Genomic DNA, 20,453 nt, shown 5'->3' with positions numbered 1-20,453 from the left:
AGTGGAAATTTTTAAATTAGTTAAAACCATGCACAAAATGGAGCCACGGAGCCACAATAAGAGGATTCTTTAAAAGCAGACTCTCAGGACTTATTTTATGAATACCTGCAACAATGAAAAGGGTAAAAATACTTCATTTTTTCATTGTCTTCTAAACAAAGCACGTCTATCTCAAGGGGGAACGAATATAATCCAACTGCACAATGCATCAGGATTAAAGAACATGGGCAGAGTGAGACAAAAGAACTTTAACATGCACATTACCATCTTTTCGTTGGTCAGAACAGAAGACTTGCCCGGCTGATATTCGTAAATGCTTTTAGGTTCTGCACGGTATTTTCTCGTATCCACTTTCTTATCTGGGGGCTCCCAGTCGTTTCTGTAGACAGAAAATCCTATTAGAGCTATTGTCATGAAAACTGGCATCGGCTTCCAACACAGTTTGACTTGGGTTGGCTACAGTCTGATCAAGGAATTTTTATATCCGAAGCATAAAATCAGAGTGAGTGTGAACAATTTAGTTTAGCTGGTTCATTTCTCAAAACAACCAGTTAAATCTCTGTGTTCACGTCATAAAGGGCTTGAGGTATCCTGTGCTCAAAATGAGGTACAATCAAGTGAAAAGAAGAGGAGAAGAAGAGAGGAGATAGAAATGGCAAAGCTTGCCCTGGAAAAACCTTTCACCTTACTCTGTTCTCATGACTTTATCATCCCAAACATGCCTGTACCTCCCACTCATGCTAGGGCAGAGAGAGAGAATACAGGTCCTGGAGTCACTTGACTATGGCTCAAATCCTTGTGGTAAGACCTGGTAGTTAGATGATCTTAGCCAAGTGCTTTTCCTCTTAGAACCTCAGTGTTCTCACCTGAAAAATGGGGGCTGTCATAAGGACTCAATGAGATAGTACATGTAAATTGCAAAGCAGAGCACCATGGCTACAGGAGTAACTAGATAAACATTAGCTGTTACTATGACTGTGTTCTTCCCTATTCCATACCCCACCCTACTACCTGCCAATCTCAGTCTTTGGTGCATATTCTTAACCTGGTATTTAGTGATGGGTTTCAGAAGATAACACAAATCCTTGGAAACTGTCTGCAAAATTTTTATGCATGTGTACTATTACTTTACTCTGTGGTTATATTTTTTCATGTAAGGCTGAAAACTTCTTGATGGCAGGATATTTGTTTATACATCTATAACATCTGATTCGATCTGCATAAAATATACCCAGTAAATGCCTGATGAATGCATCTGTACAGGATTTCTGGACACACCTAGTCTACCTTCCAAATTAATTATCAAACTCCTCAGGTGGATGCTACTTAGACATTTGTGGGGCTTTGTTTGTGAAGATGGAAAAAGTGAGCCCAAGTGAGACTGGATGTGCACTTGAGGGAAAAATAGTTTGAATCAAACAGAGTCTTTTTTGTGCAGATACTGGTGAAAAGTTTGGGCTGGAAGCTACATGGGACATCTGTCCAGATAGCATGAGATGGGTGCTCCACTGGCCACTTTCAGAGATAAGAACTTAATAAAAGAAAACTAGGGCAGGTGAGGAGGCACACCTGTAATTCCAGGTACTTGGGAAGCTGAGGCAGGAGGATCGTAAGTTAGAGGCCAGCCTCGGCAACTTAGTGAGACCCTTTCTCAAAATAAATAATAAAAAGGGTTGGAGATGTGGCTCAGTGATAGAGTATTCTTGGGTTCAATTCCCCACACTGGGGGAAAAATTTTGGTTGTTCAGCATAGGTATTAGGGATGACTAATATTACCACTTAACAACTCCAAATCTCGTCTGGTGTCTTGATAATACATGACACATAAGTAAACAGACATTAAAAATGTGACTTCATTTTAAAATTGTATCCTTTGCTATGAATATGTAGACAGGGTTAGTATGCACACAGAATATGAAAACCTGTGACACATCTTGCAATTAAGACTTTTCTTATGAAAAGGTAAAAAGTGATGATAATTATAGTCAACATTAATTAAGCCCACACAGCAAGCCAGACACTACTAGGAATATTTATGTGCACTATCTCATTTAATCCTTACAACATCAAGTATCAAGCAGTCATTTTTTTTAATCCCCATTTTACAAATAAGGACATTGAGACCCAGAAAGAATAAGTCACTGCTGATAGCTAACAGAGCAGGGATTCATGTTCCTCCATCCTAAGAAAGGAGTCTCCTGGGTCCCAATAGATGCCGATGAGGCACTTGGCTGGTCGTGATGAACACACACAAGGGACCACTTACCTTTCTGGACTTGACTTCAGTGAGGAAGAGCGAGCTGGGAGGGGAAGCGTGGCTGACCTCTTAACTATCTTCTCACCGTCAATGTAGTTCTCACTTTTTGAGCGAGGCACAGAAAGGGGAGATTTTGCTAGAGAAAGAAAGTGCATACAAAAGACTTTAAAAACCAATTAAAACTAAAACCAGAAGATGTCTTCCCTCATCCACCATCCTCCCTCCTCCCCCGCAACCAGGAAACTCAGTTACTTACTGTCTTCAGAAAAGGAGTATCGAGGAGAATACAGATCTGAATCATCATCTAACGAACAAAAAAGAAATAATCAGGACAAATGGGCTAAGGGACTGAGCTGCACATTCCCCACTTCCACAGTCCTGCACTGCATCCAGCCACACCAGGGAACCCAGTGGAAAGAGGAGGCAAGCACCAGAAGCAACACCACAGCAGACCACACTGGAGGAGAGGAAGGTTTGCAGAGTCCACCCAACCCCAGAGGACCTTCAGTCCAGACAGGATGTGAACAACGCTTGGCAGATGACCGCTGCCTAGCACTGGAAATGCATGGGACAAAGAGCCAACAGTCCTCTTCAAGAGAACCCTCCTGCCAAAGCTGGAAGACAGGGTCCCGAGTCTGGCCAAGTGGGAAGTGGGGGCTGAGATGCATCTGAGTGTCCCCGCTCAGTCTCTGGTTCTGTCTGCCAAGTGCCATGGGGTCCTGACAGGTCTTCTTCAGGGGCCTTGACACTGCATGGGAAGGGGAGGCCCAGCAGGTGTGGTTGCTAGATCCCCACCTTGGCTTTGACTTGTTTCACAGTTTAAATACCATATACGACATCACTAACAAAAAGGTTCTACAGCAAAGAGTTTGCAAAAATCCATATCGTAAATTGTTTTGATTCCACCTCAACCTCATTCTACAAGGAGATTTCGTTCCTTCCTCGGGGCACAACACAGCCACGGCTGACGTGGTTATATAGTCTTCTCTGCAAACGGACTGCCTGGGTTAAGTGTCTAAACTGTGACTCTGGAATAAATCAAACTCACGTGGGTTTCTGTGATGTGAGATGGCTTTCTAAGAAAGTGGTACCTATCACTAAATAAGCTCCGCACTGGGAATCTAAAATGTGCTGAACAGAGAAATAAGATCTGAAGCCACGAAACTTAAAAATCAGACCACAGGCACATTCTGCGGAACAGATTTCTAAATTGGATCTGTCCTGAAAATGCAGGTTATTCAGTCACTACATCCATGATGATATTTCCAAAGCATTACTCCAAAGAGTTGGTCTCAGTCTTTCCCATTTTCTAATATCTTGCTAATCTGAATTTAGAATTTATGCATGTGGAATGAAGACCCAATTTCTTCCCTTAAAATCCATAACTTTAGTGAATCACCTGACCTAACCAGCAAAGGCAAGTCAAAGAATCTAATGTGCTATGTTAAAGATGAGGTGTTAATCAAATCCTTGTTTCTACACAAACCATTTTAAGTTTCAGAGCAGAAAATATCAGATTTTTTTTAATGAAATATAAATAAAGCTAGCATTGCTATTATTTTGAGTAAAGCAACATTGAAAGATAGCTTCTCTAACCATCATTCCTCTTGTCCTCTCCCTTCTCCCTATTTATATCTGTCCCAGGTCTTCTTCAGTCAAAATAATAGAAATCAGGTACCAAGGCCTATTTACATTTCTTTCCTTCCTTTTTTCTTTAAGGATAAGAATTAGTTGACATCAAGGTTGAACAGAGCTTCAGCTTTTTTACCAACACGGCCAAGCCATTTACTATTATAAATTGAGTGTGCAAGTTTATTTGTTCACTTCTAAAAATAGGGCAGAGGAAGGATAAAATGTATTTTTGGAGAGATCATACTGAAGAATTTTGTGTTCCCAGTTTTTTTGTTTTTTAACAGGACTTCTGCATGACATCAAAGAAACTAAAAATCAGCTTGGCTTGCAAGGACTTGATTAGGAAAAACGGTGCCTGTCCAAAACAAAAAATTAGCTTAGTGAAAAACCAATACATTACTCCTTAAAATCCAGTCTAGTGTTTTTGCTCAAAATCTTGTGCCTCTCTCAATCACAGAAAAATTAGAGCCCATCATTAGATGGTGAGGTGAAGATTAACTATAACTATGACCTGGTTCATAAAGCTAGAAACAATTCTTGGAGAGAGGAATGGCACTTAAGTATTGAAAAAATAAATTTTTAAGCCTGAGCTTTAAGAAAAATGTTTTTCCCTAGATCCTTCTAATGTGGAATCCTAGAAGGCTTATTAGAAGATAATGAGAAGAGCCAGGTAGAATGATGCACACCTGAATTCCCAGCAACTCAGAAGGCTGAGGCAGGAGGGCAACCTTAGCAACTTAAGGAGACCCTATCTCAAAATAAAAAATACAAGGGCTGGAGATGTAGCTCAGTGGTAGTGGGTTCAATCCTCAGTATTGGAAAAAAAAAAAAAAAAAAAAAAAAAAAGAAGTAGGATTCCTTCAACTCCTTCCAGTCATAGATGAAAATTAACTCAAAACTAGTTACTTACCTAAATGTAAGAGCTTAAAGTATAAAACTGTCAGAAGAAAAATATAATAGCAAATCTTTTATAATAGTAAACCTTACATGAAGAAAAAGCCCTCTAAGAGATAACACCAAAAACACAAGCAACAGAAAGAACAAGGTTAGATAAAATAGACTTCACCAAAATTAACTTTTGATATTTGTCTTGCAAGTCTAATATAAAAAAAATTTACCCAACTTATGAGTAAAAATAATAATAGTAGCTCCCATTATTGTCCAGTAATAGCTGAAAATTTACTAATATCATCTCACTTAAATTTTGTAAAAACTCCAGTAGGAAATAAACACCTCAAATTACAAACAAGGGAAACAAGGCCCAATCAAGGTAAGAAACTTTGCACAGTAAGAAAAATATGAAGGAGGAATGGATTCAAGGTCTCTCTGACTCTACCTTCCTCATGTCACCTATTAGCCTTGTTATAGGGACATTGCTTTGTTCTACCTTTCACACCCGCATGTGCCCAATCCTGGGAAAGATGAAGACTCTGGCTATTTCAGTATTGTTTTTGTTGTGGAAGAAGTAGAGGAAGGTGCTATCCTGAAACTCAAATGCACCATTGGCCAGACCAATCTCCAGCTGCTGAAGTCTTTACCCTACTTTTCCACATCACCCCATTCTGAGTGATGCTTAAGCAACTTTTCTGAGTTGCCCCACCACACTCTGGGGACAATGGTAACACTGAGTCACCCTTGCTACATCTTCCCTGTGCTGGTTTTTGAAACCTCTGGTGAGTCTGCACTGGGAAAGACAGGTATGCTGTTAAAAACATCAAGGAATGGGAAAACTGAGTATAAGAAGCATCTGTCTGCATTTCTATATGCTACAGATAGCCAGGTGTGAGTGTGTGTGTGCATGTGTGTGTAACCGTAGCTAAAACCCACCATGTGAAGTGTTTCTGGAGTTGTCAATGAATTAGTGTTAGAAAGTCTGCCCTCACTTTCTCCAAGGTTCTTGAAAACAATGCCACAGTGGCACTGTTCCAGTTGGGATGGAATCTTATGATTCCATGGTGGAGCCACATTTTATTTGTGCCCCTCTTGCTACCAAGCAGAAGACATCAAACCTTAGCAGCAATACTCAAAACTTCCTATGCCAGTGATTCCAGGGAGCTTGAACACAGCACAGGATTACACAAGGTGAATAACTCACTTTAGGGACTTGAAGGGCCCTGCTGGGCTCTGATGTTCATGCACCAACGATTCTCCCCTTGGGCCTTAGCAGTCTGTTTCTTGATAGCACTATTTAGGGACAGTTACCTTCTAAAACTGCCAGGAGTCACATAATTGCCTTTTCAACCACAGTGACTTTAAATGAGCTCCTAAATGACTTTTTACCCCCTGGGTTTTTGTTCGTTTGTTTTTGTTGAATTTATTGAAGTCTTAAAGACAACAGGAGAAAGTACTGGTTGAAACTGATATTCTATAAACATAGTGTAACTAGCCAAAATGGGCTGATGGACAAAAAGCAGCATTTGTATAACCACTGCCTATATCATTACATTTCTATTTTATGCACCTCTTAGGTCTTCTAATCTAAAATTGCATTTCTAGTATGAATGGCTCATCCTTAACATAGTAATTTTCCATTAGTCAACATAATTCTTTCTCGGACTTTACCCCGCATACGTAGGAAAAACAAGGATAAAGGGTCAAGATAGGCACATACAAACACCCTCAGACTAAAAGCAGTCAAAGAAAAAGGGACATACCTAGAGTTGGGTACAGAGTCTGTGATGTGAAAGAAAGAATAAGCAAAGGGGACAGGAAGGCATGAGGAAGCCAGGGTGTCTGGAATCTTGGGGAAAGAGCCACCAAGTTGTCTACGATTTCATTAAAGGAAATCAAGTTTTAAGGAATGAAAAAAAGGGCCAGCACAGGGTGTAGAGTAGCTGCAGAAGACATGTTAAAAAAAAAAAAAAAAAAAAAAAACGAATTCTGTGGAAGATATGAGGTAAAGCAGGAAAGGAGGTGAAAGTCTGGGAGGACCAGTGGGTTAGAAAAAGACTCACCATTCTCATTTCCTATCAGATTCTTGGGTCCTGGAGTTAGAAAGGGAATAACTGCTTCATTTCTAAGCTATTCTGCAGGCCAAAGACTTCTGCACTTGCGAGGCAGAAACCTTCTGGGCAGCTCTTGTAAGGAGAGCAAAGGTGACCACTGGAGCAGCTCCGCCCCTCCTCTGGGCAGGACAAGCCAGAGTTTGGGGCAGGAGGCACAAATCCTGGCCAAGCATACTCACAATAGAATGATTTGCTTGAACACAAACAAAATAAGACTATTCTTGGAAATCCTGCAAGGCCAGTAGAGGGTTATTTTAACTCAGCACCCCCAAGTACAGATGTGCCTGAAAAAAAAAAACAGCTTCCTTAAGTCCTTGCTTAGTGCAACCGTATCTAGGAATAAGGAAAAGGCAGGAGACAGACCACTATGAAACCACAACCAGGGATGCCTGGTTTTGAGTCACAGCACCAGGACATTGCAGCCTGAAGTGCTGTGAGAAGTATCCACAAGCCAGGGGGGAAGCTAGTTTCTGGGACTTCGCCTCTGATAACAGACTTCATCTGGTCATCAGAGTGAGTCAACTGGTCCTCAGAAGCCATGCACCACAAAGAACCTATCCATTACTTGGTTTTGCTGAAGATTCTTAGGTATCTTTAATCTTCTGTTTTCTTGACATCAAATGTACCTTGGGCATGTTCAGGGTAGAAAGCCTAACTCTTTTGAATCTGCATTCCTCACTCTCAATCCTGCATCCAAATTCCTAAAATTGCATCTTGGCAAGTATCTTCATCCCTTCTGCACTCTGGGGAAGGGTGTTGTTCCTCCATTCCAGTGGTTCTCAATGCTGGCTGTATGTCCCAGTCACCTGGGCAGCTTTCTTAACCACATCTTCCCAGATACCACCCCAGGAGACACTGGCTCAGCATACTGAGATGCCTCTGATGCAGGGGAGCAAGACGCCTGCAGTGAGACATCAGAGAACCCCTAGAAGAAGGAGACATTCAAGGGGGCAGAGGAGTGCAGCAGAGTCAGTAAAAGCCCATGTTTAGGGGCCTCGTAGGCCTGGGTTTGGATCCTGGCTCTGCCACTTACTACGTCATTTTGTATATATTACTTAACCTCTCTAGTCTTGTGGGGTCCCCGGAAGGTTGAAAGGAGATAACAATAGTGATGCACCAAGCACAGAGCCTAACACTGCACAGCGTAAGGGCTCAGTAAGTGGGGGTCACACAGTCATCACCGCGGTGGTCACGTTACTACCATTAATAGGATTAGAGCGCGAGCTACAGAGGTACTGGCCACCACTCTGCTGGCCCTAAGAGCAGGAGGTGAGGAAGGGGAAAGGGCTGCATTTCTGAAGCGGCTTCTCCACAGCTCTTCCTTTTCTTGCCTGGTCCATGAAACAAAGTGCAAGCACATGCAACACCCAGCAGCCTCAAAGACTGCAGAATGGTTGAAGGCACTGTTCCTTGCTGGGATCTACAGTGGTTTGTTTTTTTAAAGTACATCTTAAACCTCATTGATTTAGATATCATCATTCTGTTTATATCTTCTAAAAGTCTGGCCAGAAGTTACTTGTTCACTGTAACTGGGGGAAAAAGAAGGTTGCTAAGCCAGCACAAACAAACTCACATGGCCCCTTGCTATTTAGGAGAGTCAGTCTTGAGATATTTCACAGTGTCTTTTTATACTATATCAACAATTAAAATTTAGACAGAGGCAGCAGCCCTCAGGCTAGGCTTTGGTAGGTGTATTATAGATAATCCTAGTTCCAAATTCTGAATTAAAACAATACCAGCAACAAGTTTTTTCCCTAATAGATCAGTTCTAGACCACCAAGGGCTCCCATTTATTCATTAAAACTGTCTCTTTCTTAATGCACATCAAGATCTCTGGAAAGAACCTCCATTAAGTGCTAATTGTCTTTAATGCCTTTCTTTGAAAGGCGTAAATCTTTCCTATGTGAAGAAAGAAGTGCAGAGTCCAGGGCCACCTATCAGGAGCAGCACCACGGACAGGGCTGGAAACTGCAGCCATCTAAACCACCAGCCATAGATCCAGGAATCCAGAAAATCTTAGTCCAAAACTTAAAAAAAAGATCTAGTTTAAACATTTTCCTCATTTGTAAAATATCTTTATCTAATGGAACACAGCAGTGATCTGTTCCTGGATATGTCATCTAGGCAGAGATGGGGGCGTGAGATAACATCTACCCTATTTTAAAAAGGTCTCCAGGGAAGACGACTTCTTAGGAACTCGTGTTAAAGTCTAATCATCTCTGTTATTAGGGGATTTTTTTATGTTCAACCTAATTTTTTACTTTTTATTCTTTAAGGCTATTTTTCCCTTTTTTGGTCTTTGAAAATAAAAAAAAAATAAGGTTCACTTCTAAATATATGTGGCAAATTGTCATGTTATTCCTTACTATTTATGCCTTGAAGTGGAAAACCCCCCACTTTCCTCTTGGGCCAGATTTGACGCACACCAAAAGGCAAATGCTAACATGAGCCAGGGTTGAAGGGCCTGGTGGCTCATGACGTGGGAGCTCTTTGGTGAGGCTCTGGCATCCTGTCTCGAGGCTGAGGAAGCCATGGGCGCTCCCTGTGACAGACCTAATTGGTCCTCCAGTCCATCAGGGGACACTGTTCCTCTGCAAAGGACTTCTCCAAGGGGCCTTCCTCCGCCTGTGTCCATGGGACACTGGGCTTCAGCATGCTCTGCACTTGTCACCTTGCCTAGAGGGAGCCCTAGCTCATGAGTGGGTTGGGCTCACAAGTATAAATAAGGCACAAATTAAAAACTGTAATTAGTCAAATTTATTCTTGAGAAAAACTTCTCCCTTGCCCAATTCAGTCACTTGTTTCTTTAGCACTGCTTTCAGCTAGAATCAGTACCCCCAAGACAGAAAGACCAAGTTATCTATGACAAATAGATTCCTGCTTGTAGTGAGGAGGTTACTGATCAACATTAAGTCATCAGCTTTTAACTGTACACCTGGGGTTTATTCAATAGACTTTTCATTCAAAATAGGTCCCAGGCATGAAATGGAAATCACTGACTAGGACATATGAGAGAGACCAAAACTGATTTGTGACATTTCAGATTCCAATATGTCATCTCATATATGATAAGTGATCAGTAAGAGTCCAGTGAGTGACCGGATGACTGACTTTACCAATGGTGAGAAGGGTCAGGCTGATCAGAGCAGAAAAGCATTGAGATGGTGGTACTAGGGCTCTAAAATAAGAACTCTGGTTCCACGGTTCAAAGCTTTCACTCATTGCATTCTCCAGGCATTACTGAGGACTTGTTGTGTCCAGCAAGGTTTCTGTGGCCGCCAGACACATGCTTTTGCAACTTCCCCTACAATGGACACAGTATGCTAACTGACCCTTTCCAATTTTTGCCTGAATTATTAAGACACATCAAAAGACACAATGCTAGGGTAGTTCATGGCACACACCAAGGGTTCCATACAACTAGAACAAAGTTCAGAGCACTAAACCCTATATCTCATCCTGGAAGAATATTTAACAAAATTTCCTCCTCCAGACTCTGCCCTTCCTTTTCCTGGGTCACTCATCCAAAGATCAGACAACCCCAGCTACTATGATAATTCCTCAGTGTTGCTCCTAACTCATCTTTTAAAAGCTTCTTTGATACCAGAACTTTTTGCCCATGTAAGAACTTCATAGATACAAAGGTGGCTGTGCCCCCCAGCAGGTCAAATTCCTAGCAGCTTTTTGTGAAGTATTTTCCAGCTTGGCCCAAATCCTTATGTTCAAGCAATCTCATCTCCTACCATGGCTGAATCCAATACTTAGAAACCACATCAAGAATTCCCTACCAAAGAAAGTCACCCTGAGGGTCCATGGAAAGAGGAGCCCAGAGACATGTTACTTAAACATATAGGAACCTGGTGATGTTTCTGTTTTTGTGAGCCAGCAGGTCCACCTCCTGCCCATCCACCACAATGACTCAGCTTCACTAAATCACTGCCCAGCCACTAGCACCAGGTAACCATCCCAGACACACCAGGTCCTGGATAGTTGGTATAGGTAGATTTTCCCAGAGCCCCACATGTTCCAAGACTTATAACTAAGCTATGATGGCTACTCCATTAATCATGCAAACCCTAATGGAATAGGATTAAAATACCATCTGGATAGACTTTGGTTATACAGTCAGCAAGGAATGAGAAAACCACAAAACACAAGGTTAGAGGGGAGCAAATGAATGGGAGACAGCCCTTAGCCACCAGGAAAAACCCAAGGTAAAAAAGAAAGTAACAGCACCAGTACAAAGAGAGGCACACAGTTTTCCTTTAATTACCTTCAGATTTAGGACTAGGAGTAGATGCAGGAAACTGGTAGGTAGGAGTGTAAGGATTGTCCTCTGTAGCAGAGAAAAGCAGTGGATTTTGAAACTACCCACCATGAAGTGGAGGCACTGAAAAATTCCCACTTGACTCTTTTGAATGACTGATTACCTAGTTTAGTGTTATTAAAGCACACCAGCATCACACTTAAAAATAGATTAATGAATTAGAAAGGACTTAGTTATTTTAATACAGCATATCATGCAAATGAGTGAAATAAAATTTTCACCAACCAAAAATGATTATAAAAACAAATCTAAAAGCCAAATCTTATGCCTATAATAGAACTCTAAGAACTAAATAAAGGCTAAAACAACAGATACACCATCTAAATTTATGGTACCTTCAGAATTTTGCTGGATTTCAGGAAGTTCAGGGAATTTGTACGTAGGGAAATAAGGGTTTTCTTCAGGAGTGTCTAGGCAGAGGAGCAGGTTTGGGAGAGAGAATAGAGGAAGATACAAATGGAGAGAATGAACGAGGAGGAATCCACATACAATTTAGGCTCCTTGAATTCTGGAACATGGTAAGCTTCACTAGTCATATGAAAGAAATTAAAAATCCATTCCTTTTTGCCTGAATTATTAAGACACATCAAAAGACACAATATTGTTACTTTCCTTGGTCAAAGAATTACATAAAACAGGCTCCAATGTGCAAGAAGCACTTAGCGCAAAGCTTCAAGCTTTCACTTTTTACAGGCAAGAGATATTTAATATGATAATGAGTAGTATGCAATGGAAATGCTATCCTAGAATGATTTCTTTTTTTAAAAAGCATGTGTGGTGGACATTAGAATCAAGGCAAACAAGTGGAGTCACAATTTTTCAAATACCCCTGCCTACCATTGTTATAACTTGTAATTTAGTTGAGTTAATAACTATAACATGAGAAGACCGATACACACTGCCTGTAGGGCAAAATTATTTTGCACATATGCAAGCACTTGTCCCTGCATTCAGCCTTCCAAAGTTGGGTCTGAATGTGTGAGAGAGTCACAGATGATCAGAGGAAATGGACAGTGACTCTAGGAAGTGACCAGTAGAAATGACCCTGTCCAATCACAGAGACCCAGCATTTAGCGTGGCCACCATGAATAATCTCATCTACCCAACCACAGCAGATTTAGTCTTGATTCAGAAATGCTAAATACTGAGCATCTTGATATTTAGAAACATTTTGGAGAGGGGTATACCTGGTTCATTGTGAACCCAGCAGGAACTTACTAACAGTAATGTTAATTGACATCTGCAGCTAATCGAAGCACTTGGCTATTTGTAGCTTAGGTAGGAATACTGACTAGAACACTCTTTGCCTTCATGTACCATCCATGCCAGGCAGCCAGACTGGATTTGCGAACGGGGACGGACTGGATGCTTTGCCCACAGGAGGATTGGTACCTTTCCCATGGTGCAGGAACATCCCTGCTTCTCAGTGATTGGCGGCACAGGCAGCAATGGGAGCTGGTGGGGTTGTGACCTGCCCAAGCACTGGCCTGGGGTTCTCCCACCATGCTGGGTCACTGGCTGACAGCCCAGTGGGCTTTTAATTTGGAAGCACCTCTTTCAGCTTGAGCAGGCTCTGGTGTGTCAGCTCTTGACTAATTCTCAGGGCTACCTGCCAGGTGCTGGATGGCAGCTAGGGAAGCTTATTCTTTCATTTAAACATAACCTTAAAGGTGCACTATGCATTACTGTACCTCCACAAGGCCAAACGCTTTCTCATTTGGACCTTGTAACATCCCTCACAGGAAGGAAAGCAGGATAAACAGAGAGGTACATGACTGGTCCAAGGTCACATGAGAGTTTAGGGGACTCAAACTAGGTGAGAACAGTTTTCTTAACTCAGTTCTTAACTCAAATTTCTCAACGTGCTATGCCCATGAGGCAGTCATGGGCTGACACAGGACATACCTAACGCTGGAAGCAGGTGGGAGATGGAGTTGCTCACATCCTAGGCAGATAGGTGCTGGAGCACAGGCAGAGTGCTAGGCTCAGCCTGCTGCACTGCACACAGCTGGAAGGGAGGACTTGTGAGCTGACCTCAAATTATAAAGCTGAGGTGGACACACAGGTGCACCCTCCCTCCTGTGCTCTCAAGGAGCATGGCTGGGTTCAGGCAGATCAGTACCTAATAGAATCCAATTGCAGGACCCAGTCTCCTGGAGTCCAAGCAAAGTGAGTTTAGGACGATACCCAAGAGTCAATATATGGGCACAAAGCACAGCACAGCTTCTACAAATGAAAACCAGTACCTCTGTTTAGTTTGTGGATCTGCTTAAACATGGTCTTGTACCAGTCTTTTGATCTTTCAGTATTCTGGAGAAAAACAAAGGCAAAGAGTAAAATAAAATGTAAATTGCACATTTCAGAACTAATATGATTACGAAATCAAAATCAAACAGGGAAGTGATAACATCTTAAGTCAAAACTCAGCCACATTTCTTTTTTAAAAAGGCAAACTTTTTTCTTTTTGAAAAAGAACAAACTAAGAGATTTAGACAGACATGAATCTGCAGAATGATAGTTGGCCAAAAGAATGCAGATTTTGAGAAAGGTAGACAAATTACTAATTTTTTTAAATTTCATTTTTTTTAACAGAGAATTTATTTCCATATACGTACTACGGGAAACTGAAATAAATCTAAGAGACTTAACGAAAAGAATACTTGCTTATCGTGCTATGGCCCCACCCATTCCAAATTATTCTGCAGAAATGCATATAAGTCACTTTGCATAGGGCCAGATTCAGAATGAATACATTAACACATAACCCATTTTAGCATTCTGGGATATTCTGCCTGAACCCAAAAACAGAAACCCTGGACCTCACACTCTCCAGGTGCTCTAACCCTGGAGCAAGAATTTCTGAACAGACTCCACAGAACAATAATAAAGGACTACCTGTGGCATTCTCCCCTGGACACTCACAAGTCCAAAGCCTCTCAGAGGGTCTGCTGCAGAAAAGTTTCTCCAACTTTGTCCCACTCAGACATTCCTCCTTTTCATTTGACCACAAAACCCTGTCTTTTTCCACAAGACTTATTAAAATCCCACACCACTTTGGGGAAAGCTGCTGAACATCAAGTTTGAAACATAGCGCATTGGGGGTCAGGCACTCAGGGTCTGGTGCCAGTGTGAGGACCCTGCCCTCCAGGCCTGTGTAACCCATGGAGGTTCCCCATGCAATCAGGGCTATGCTCTTATACAGTTTGGTTAAGCTGAAGCCTGTGAAGGACTTCTAGTCATACCCGAAGTGGGATGCCCACTTCATCCACGGACACATTGCTTAGGTCTTGTGCGCTCTTAACCACCCGCCTACTGTCATCCTTTGCTCTTTTTTCAGTAGCCCTGACAGGCGAGGTGGGTTTTTCCTGGGCTGGTGCAGAGTCCTGCTCACCCACTCTTCTTTCTGGGACAGGATCTGGAAATGAAAAACAATCATTAGCTGAAGCTCTTCTGGTAGCTCCAAAGCAAAAATCTCGCAAACAGTTCAGCTACAACAAAGTGTATTTGATAATTCCCAACTGGAATTAGTTCCATTTAGGGCAGGGGTCAGCAAAGGATGGTTCATGGGCCAGTCACCTGTTTTTGTAAGTAAAATTTTATGGGAATACAGCCAGGCCAGTTCATTTACACATTATTTATGGTACTTTAACACTACCATTGCAGAGCTCAGTAGCTATGCCTTCAAAACCTAAAATATTTATTATTTGGCCTTTTAAAGAAGGAAGTTTGCCAACAGGTTTTACAGAGGTTTGCATATTATGCTCTGGACATCCAAGTAGTTCTGACTAGTCTAGAAATTAAGGGAGTAGGTAGAACTATAAGAACTACTGGAAAGTTCTTATTTTCATCTTGGGGGAGTCATTTTTCTGTACCTTGGTTTTCTTACCCCAAAATGGAAATAACACCTCCATTGGCAATCTCACAGCAAGGCTGTGAGAGAACTTATCAATAAAACTTAAATCAAAGAGCTCAGAAAGCTGTACATTACTAGATGTTCATTATAGTTTATTTAATTTGGTTCAAAACTGGAAATTATAGAGAGCTAATAAACATGCCAGGTACTGTGTACAAATTTATGATAAGTCTGTTATTCCAAGTCATGTCATGCACTTATTAGAGAGGCACTAACTAAGCACCTGCCAGGTGCTATACATGGTGAAATGATGGTGAATAGCTCAGAATCTTGGCCCGAAGGGAGCTTATACTCTAGTGGGCAGAAAAAGCAAATAAGCAGCAGGAAGGAGGCAGGATGATGAGGTCTGACAGAGGAGCCAGCATCCAACTTGGCTGAGAAATTTAGTTTTAGGGCCAGCTTGTCTAAGGAGAAGCCAAGCAGATAAATAGGAAGTGGAAGGTGCTCCTGCCCAGGTGAACTGCATAAGCAAATGTGTGGGTGCCTCTGAACTGCTATGAGCTGATTATGTGCCAAGCACTGCACTAAACCCTTCATTTCATCTGTACCATAACCCTGAAAAGAAACCATTACCATCTCTCCATTTTTTAAAAATAGTTAAGGAACCAAAGCACAGAGAGGTTAAAGTAACCTGAAGTAACACAGCCAGCACATGGCCAACCTAGGATCTGACCTAGTGTCTGCCCAGCAGTCCTTTCTGAACCATATCTTGTTTTGTCCCCCTCAAAAATGGCACCACAGTTTCCAGTTTGGAAGTCTGACTTAACCCAAACATTAGGAAAGGGAACTGGGTTGGGGAAGGGAGGGAGAGATGGCTGCTTCCATTTTGAGAACATATTTGAGAAGACAGTGAGACACTCAGGCAGAACTGCCCTAGAGCCCCTAGGAGAAACACAGAGGGAGCCCAGGTGAGATGCCCTGGCAGAAGTGCAATTTTAGAGCCAACAGCACAAAAGTGATGGTTAATATCAAGGAGATGTCAGAGCTCAGCAGTGGAAGGAAGTGACAGCAGAGCCAAAGAGCTGAAGTCTTGCAGGAGGCATGCCATAGGTTGAAAAGCAAAAGAATCCTCAAATGTATTGGAAGTCATCAGAAGGACAGAGTAAACCAGAAGAATACAGCAAGGTGCCATGAAACCAGAGAAGACAGAATTCTAAGATGTGGGTTGTTAAACATTTTTTTAAAAACCCATAAATTGAAGCAGAGGAGGAGGCATTAGATTAGGCAAGAGGAAAGTCACAGGAACACTCTGGAGTAGCCATTTCAGGAGGACAGTGGGGGTAGGTGCCATATTGCAGAAAGAGGAACAAATGTGTGAGCAGGACCCTGGGAGGGAATGCAGCATGGAGGAAGGAGTGAGCCAGATGATAGCTGGAGAGGTCAAAAGACTGGAAGCAAAAAGGTGCAAACCAGGGGACCCCGAAGTCCTGTGGAGACAGCCTATAAGGTGAGAATGAAGGGCATGCAGATCTGCCTGGCAGTTAGTAAGTTCTCGGGAATGTCTGCTCCTTGATTGACAGAGGTGCCAAGTGCTGGCTGGGGACTACACCCTGGCAAAATGAAGGGACCTAAGGGTCCATGTAAAGCGGTGAAAGTCAGAAGCATCTCTGTGGAGGGGAGGCTGGGAAAGTGGGGGAACAGAGAAATCAACATGCTCAGGTTTTAGGATTTTCAGTCTACTCAACAGGATAACTCTGCTGGGATTTCAAATGGACTTCTGAAACTTGCTGCATGTGTGAAGGCAGAAAGATTCCTAAGTATTCTGTGTGAGAAAAATCAGCTTAGTGAGTGCTTCAGAAAACCTGATCTGTGGCACCATTACCATAAACCTTATAAGATTAAGACCAGACTGGCCTTATGGGAGGAGTTCGCATGCTCCCAGAAAATTCCAACGTGTGGCCAGGGATTTGGCAGGAAGCCTGGAAGTGCAGGGGGATTTCAAGTTACCCAAGTCTACCCTTAACTTGCTCTCTGAGAGTTCCCCTCCCTGCAGGAAAGGCCTCCCCTAAGTGAGATCAAGGGGTGCAGGAGAGCTGATTCCAAGCTCTGTCTCATCCAGTGCCTGGGGCCTTCATCATGCTATGACAATGAAGACCACAGACATGCTGTTCTCAAGGGTTTCTAGACCCATTGAAAATTTTTAAAAAACTGTTAGGGCAGGTGGCTCAAACAATAATCACTTAATCGCAAAACTCAGGCTTGGAGTTCATAAAGTTGCAAGAGGACTTTTAGCCTACAAAAATTTGCTCTGAATTATTTTACCTAAGAAACTTATGGTCATGTGATTCATGATTGCGTGGATTTTAACATACTAGAGAGCTAAACTGCAAAAATGTGGTACTTTTTAATAAAATGAAAACCCAAACTGACAATTGTCCCATGCAGGGGACAGAGCTACCCTTTGACATTCCTGTTATAATGAGGGGTTGTTGTTGCTTCTCACTAAGCAGACACTAATTCTTCACAAGACATCTGGGGCATTTTCTTCTCATTTTATACGGTGCTTTAACAAGGACGGTCTTGGGCCACTAACTAAATGATGCTGATGACAATCTCAGACAGGGTCTCTATTTATGGGAGGTGGGATAGATTTTCTTCATACTCAAAGTTTTGTGATTGAAGATGACAGCAATGTTCACACTTCCCTAAGGGAAGCAGGGTGGCCTCCAAGTCCTTTGCCAATCCCACTATCCTGATAACAATCTTGTTTTTCTTCCTCCCCAAGGGGGCCCCAAGCCATATAGATTCTATTCACAGATGGCTCTTCCTGAGCATCAAACCCCACAGGGCTCAATAAGACTAATAAAAGAAGACTGGTGACCCTTGAGCCCATCCCCCACAGGTGAGAAGCAGAACCTTATTTGCTCGAAGGCAGAAAGACTAGAGTGCCAGCTCTGCCAGCCCCTCTCTTTCAGGAGCTCCTAAACAAAATGGTATTTCTTTTTTAAAAAAAGGAACTAACATTTAGTGAGCACCTGCTTTGGGCCCCACTCTATCAAATATCATTAGTGAATCTGTCCCAAGTTCAAGGAGGGAGACAGCATCAGGTTTGTTTAGAGCCTAGGATCCAGCCTCAGCCTGCGAGCGTCGTGGAGAAACCCTTTCCCGTTGTGAAGGATTCTCCCCCTTCCTGTCACATCAGCTCCTCCAGGCGGGGACGAAGATTCTCACCCCCACTTCCCACATGAGGAAACTATAGCTCTAAGAGGTGAAGTCCCTTGCCCAGATACAAGCAGCTCTAAGAAGGGACAGTCAGGACCAAATATGAGTCTCTTAACATGTGGCTGGGTGCCCTTTTCATCTATTCCCTCAAACTCCCACAGGCAGGAAGTTGCCCACAGAAGCCACCATTTTTCTCCCCTAAAACCACCATGTTCTCTGCAATCCAGGCTGGAGCCAGGGGAATGAGGTGGGTTGGAGTATGGCAGCTCACGGAGGGGAAGTGAAGGGCACCTTGAGCTCAAACAGCCTGTCCTGGACCTGTGGCCAAGCCCTGATAAAGCTGAGAGGGTGTGAGAACCCCATGTCCTCCCCACCCAGCTCTGCACGAATCACAAGGACAGCAGTGGGATAAAGTCACACAGAAATCATGCAGCAGCTTCTCAGAAAATGGTGGCTTCCATTATCCACCCGAGCAGAGGTTCTTAACTCTGGAGTTCATGGGTATTTGAAAATCCATGGAACTGACATGCACACTTTTACAAGGGTGGCTTTTTCTGGAGAATCAACCTATTGCCTTTGTTAGATTCTCTCAAGGAGTGACCATGACCAAAGGAAGGTGACAAACCATCTCATGACACCCTTAGCAGTCCACAGTCAGCACAGTTCTCTTGATGCACCCCAGAGCCTGCCTCTTGCCTCTGCCCCCTCAAAGGAGGCACTCAATGAAATGACTAATGAATCAATGGCAGTGTCTACTGATAACAGTAAGCACTTAGCAAGTGCCAAAGCTCAATGCTCAGTGTTTTATAAGTGGAGTTTCTTTGATCTTCACAACAACCTAAGAGACATTTCTTTCTCCATTCACAGAAGAGTGACATTTAGATAATGGGGCCTGTGGTGACACAGTGAGTAAGTGGTAGAGCCAGGATTCAAAGCAGAATGGCCATAGGAATCCAGCAGGAAACGGCTCAGCATTCTCATTCCCATTCCTGGGTTTCCTCCCAATTTCAGCTCCTTTCACACCCCAATACTGTCCCATCCTGCAACCGTTTCTCAGGAAGTGATCCCTGATATCTGATTGTATCTGCTATCACTTTCCATTATGGACTTCGATGATTCACTTGCCACCCAGTGTGGTCACCAGAGGGCAGCATCAGTACCACTGGGGAGCTGGTAAGAAATGCAGATTCTAACCCATACCCATTAAACCTGAATCTCTGCAGGCAAGCTCCAGAAGTTCTGAATTTGACAAGCTCTCCAGGTGATTCTTGAAACCAGTTCAAGTTCAAGAAGCAGTTTCAGGCACTGCTGGTTGGGAGGTTCTTACCTGGACCTATTACCCTGGGGTCAACTACTGGCAGTGGGCTTATAACCCAAACAGTAAAAGACCTGCCCACATTTCCTAAGTCCTGGCCTGACACATCTAAGAGAAAGAGAGAGACAGAGAGAGCAACCAAAAGGTGGCCTCTTCAGAAACCTGCCATGAACACTGCCATCTGAGGCAGAACCCTTTGTGCTCCTTACCCAGAACATCCTATTCTTACCATCAAGGTACTCAGTGAAGTTCCATGGGACATGTTTACTAGTTTGATTCACTTTTCTGTCTGCCAAGCCTGCAAGCCCCAGGGGATAGAATCCAAGCCTGTTGTCATCATCTCTGAAACAAAGATGATGCTCATCTTTCCAGCAACAAATATAGTCCCCAACTCCTAGGGAAGCTCAGAAAATTGGGCTGATCAAACACTGGGTGGTAACTGAAAGATGGCTTTAACAGGAACAGTGGTTTCATATGTAAATAAATATATTTCTCACCTACCTGAAAGGCTACTGAGTCGTTTTTGCTGTTCTGTGATAAAAGAAAAGAACACACAGTGTGAGATTTATACAGCACATGGTAAAATCAAGAGGTCCTGGAATAACTAGTTAGGCTCTCAAACTCTGCATCCTCCCTGTCCTTTAGAGGCTAAAATACACAGGTCAGCTGAAGGCAGGGGTGTTGACGTGGCTTGTGTTATACAAGCATGATGTCTCCCAACTCCTCACTCTCCAAATTTGCACCACAGAATTCAAGACTGTCAGTTTTCAAGCAGTTTACATCTTGCCTCAAGATGACTCAGCCAGGTGTGATGGCCCATTACCTATAATCCCAGCTACTCA

At 42.8% G+C, this 20,453-nt stretch overlaps 1 protein-coding gene across 50 annotated transcripts in view; it reads right to left on the bottom strand.

Annotated features, from left to right (window-relative positions):
* Positions 1 to 20,453, bottom strand: part of SORBS1 (sorbin and SH3 domain containing 1) — a 236,120-nt gene that overhangs the window by 62,096 nt on the left and 153,571 nt on the right. For 39 of the 50 annotated variants that reach the window (XM_079135991.1, XM_079136039.1, XM_079136017.1 and 36 more), the window contains 8 exons: positions 20,113 to 20,142; positions 14,464 to 14,636; positions 13,468 to 13,531; positions 11,557 to 11,631; positions 11,168 to 11,230; positions 2,514 to 2,561; positions 2,267 to 2,393; positions 265 to 379 (listed from right to left, as the gene is read on the bottom strand). In XM_079135991.1, the coding sequence (XP_078992117.1) occupies positions 265 to 379; positions 2,267 to 2,393; positions 2,514 to 2,561; positions 11,168 to 11,230; positions 11,557 to 11,631; positions 13,468 to 13,531; positions 14,464 to 14,636; positions 20,113 to 20,142 (695 nt within the window). The remainder of the gene's footprint in view (positions 1 to 264; positions 380 to 2,266; positions 2,394 to 2,513; positions 2,562 to 11,167; positions 11,231 to 11,556; positions 11,632 to 13,467; positions 13,532 to 14,463; positions 14,637 to 20,112; positions 20,143 to 20,453) is intronic. The other 11 variants (XM_079136035.1, XM_079136016.1, XM_079136011.1 and 8 more) reach the window with 2 other exon arrangements.

The sequence above is a fragment of the Sciurus vulgaris genome (genome assembly GCF_902686455.1).
Source record: "Sciurus vulgaris genome assembly, chromosome: 4".
NCBI lineage: Eukaryota > Metazoa > Chordata > Mammalia > Rodentia > Sciuridae > Sciurus > Sciurus vulgaris.
Note: the sequence above shows the minus strand (reverse complement) of the source record. Positions and strands in the feature narration are given on the sequence as shown.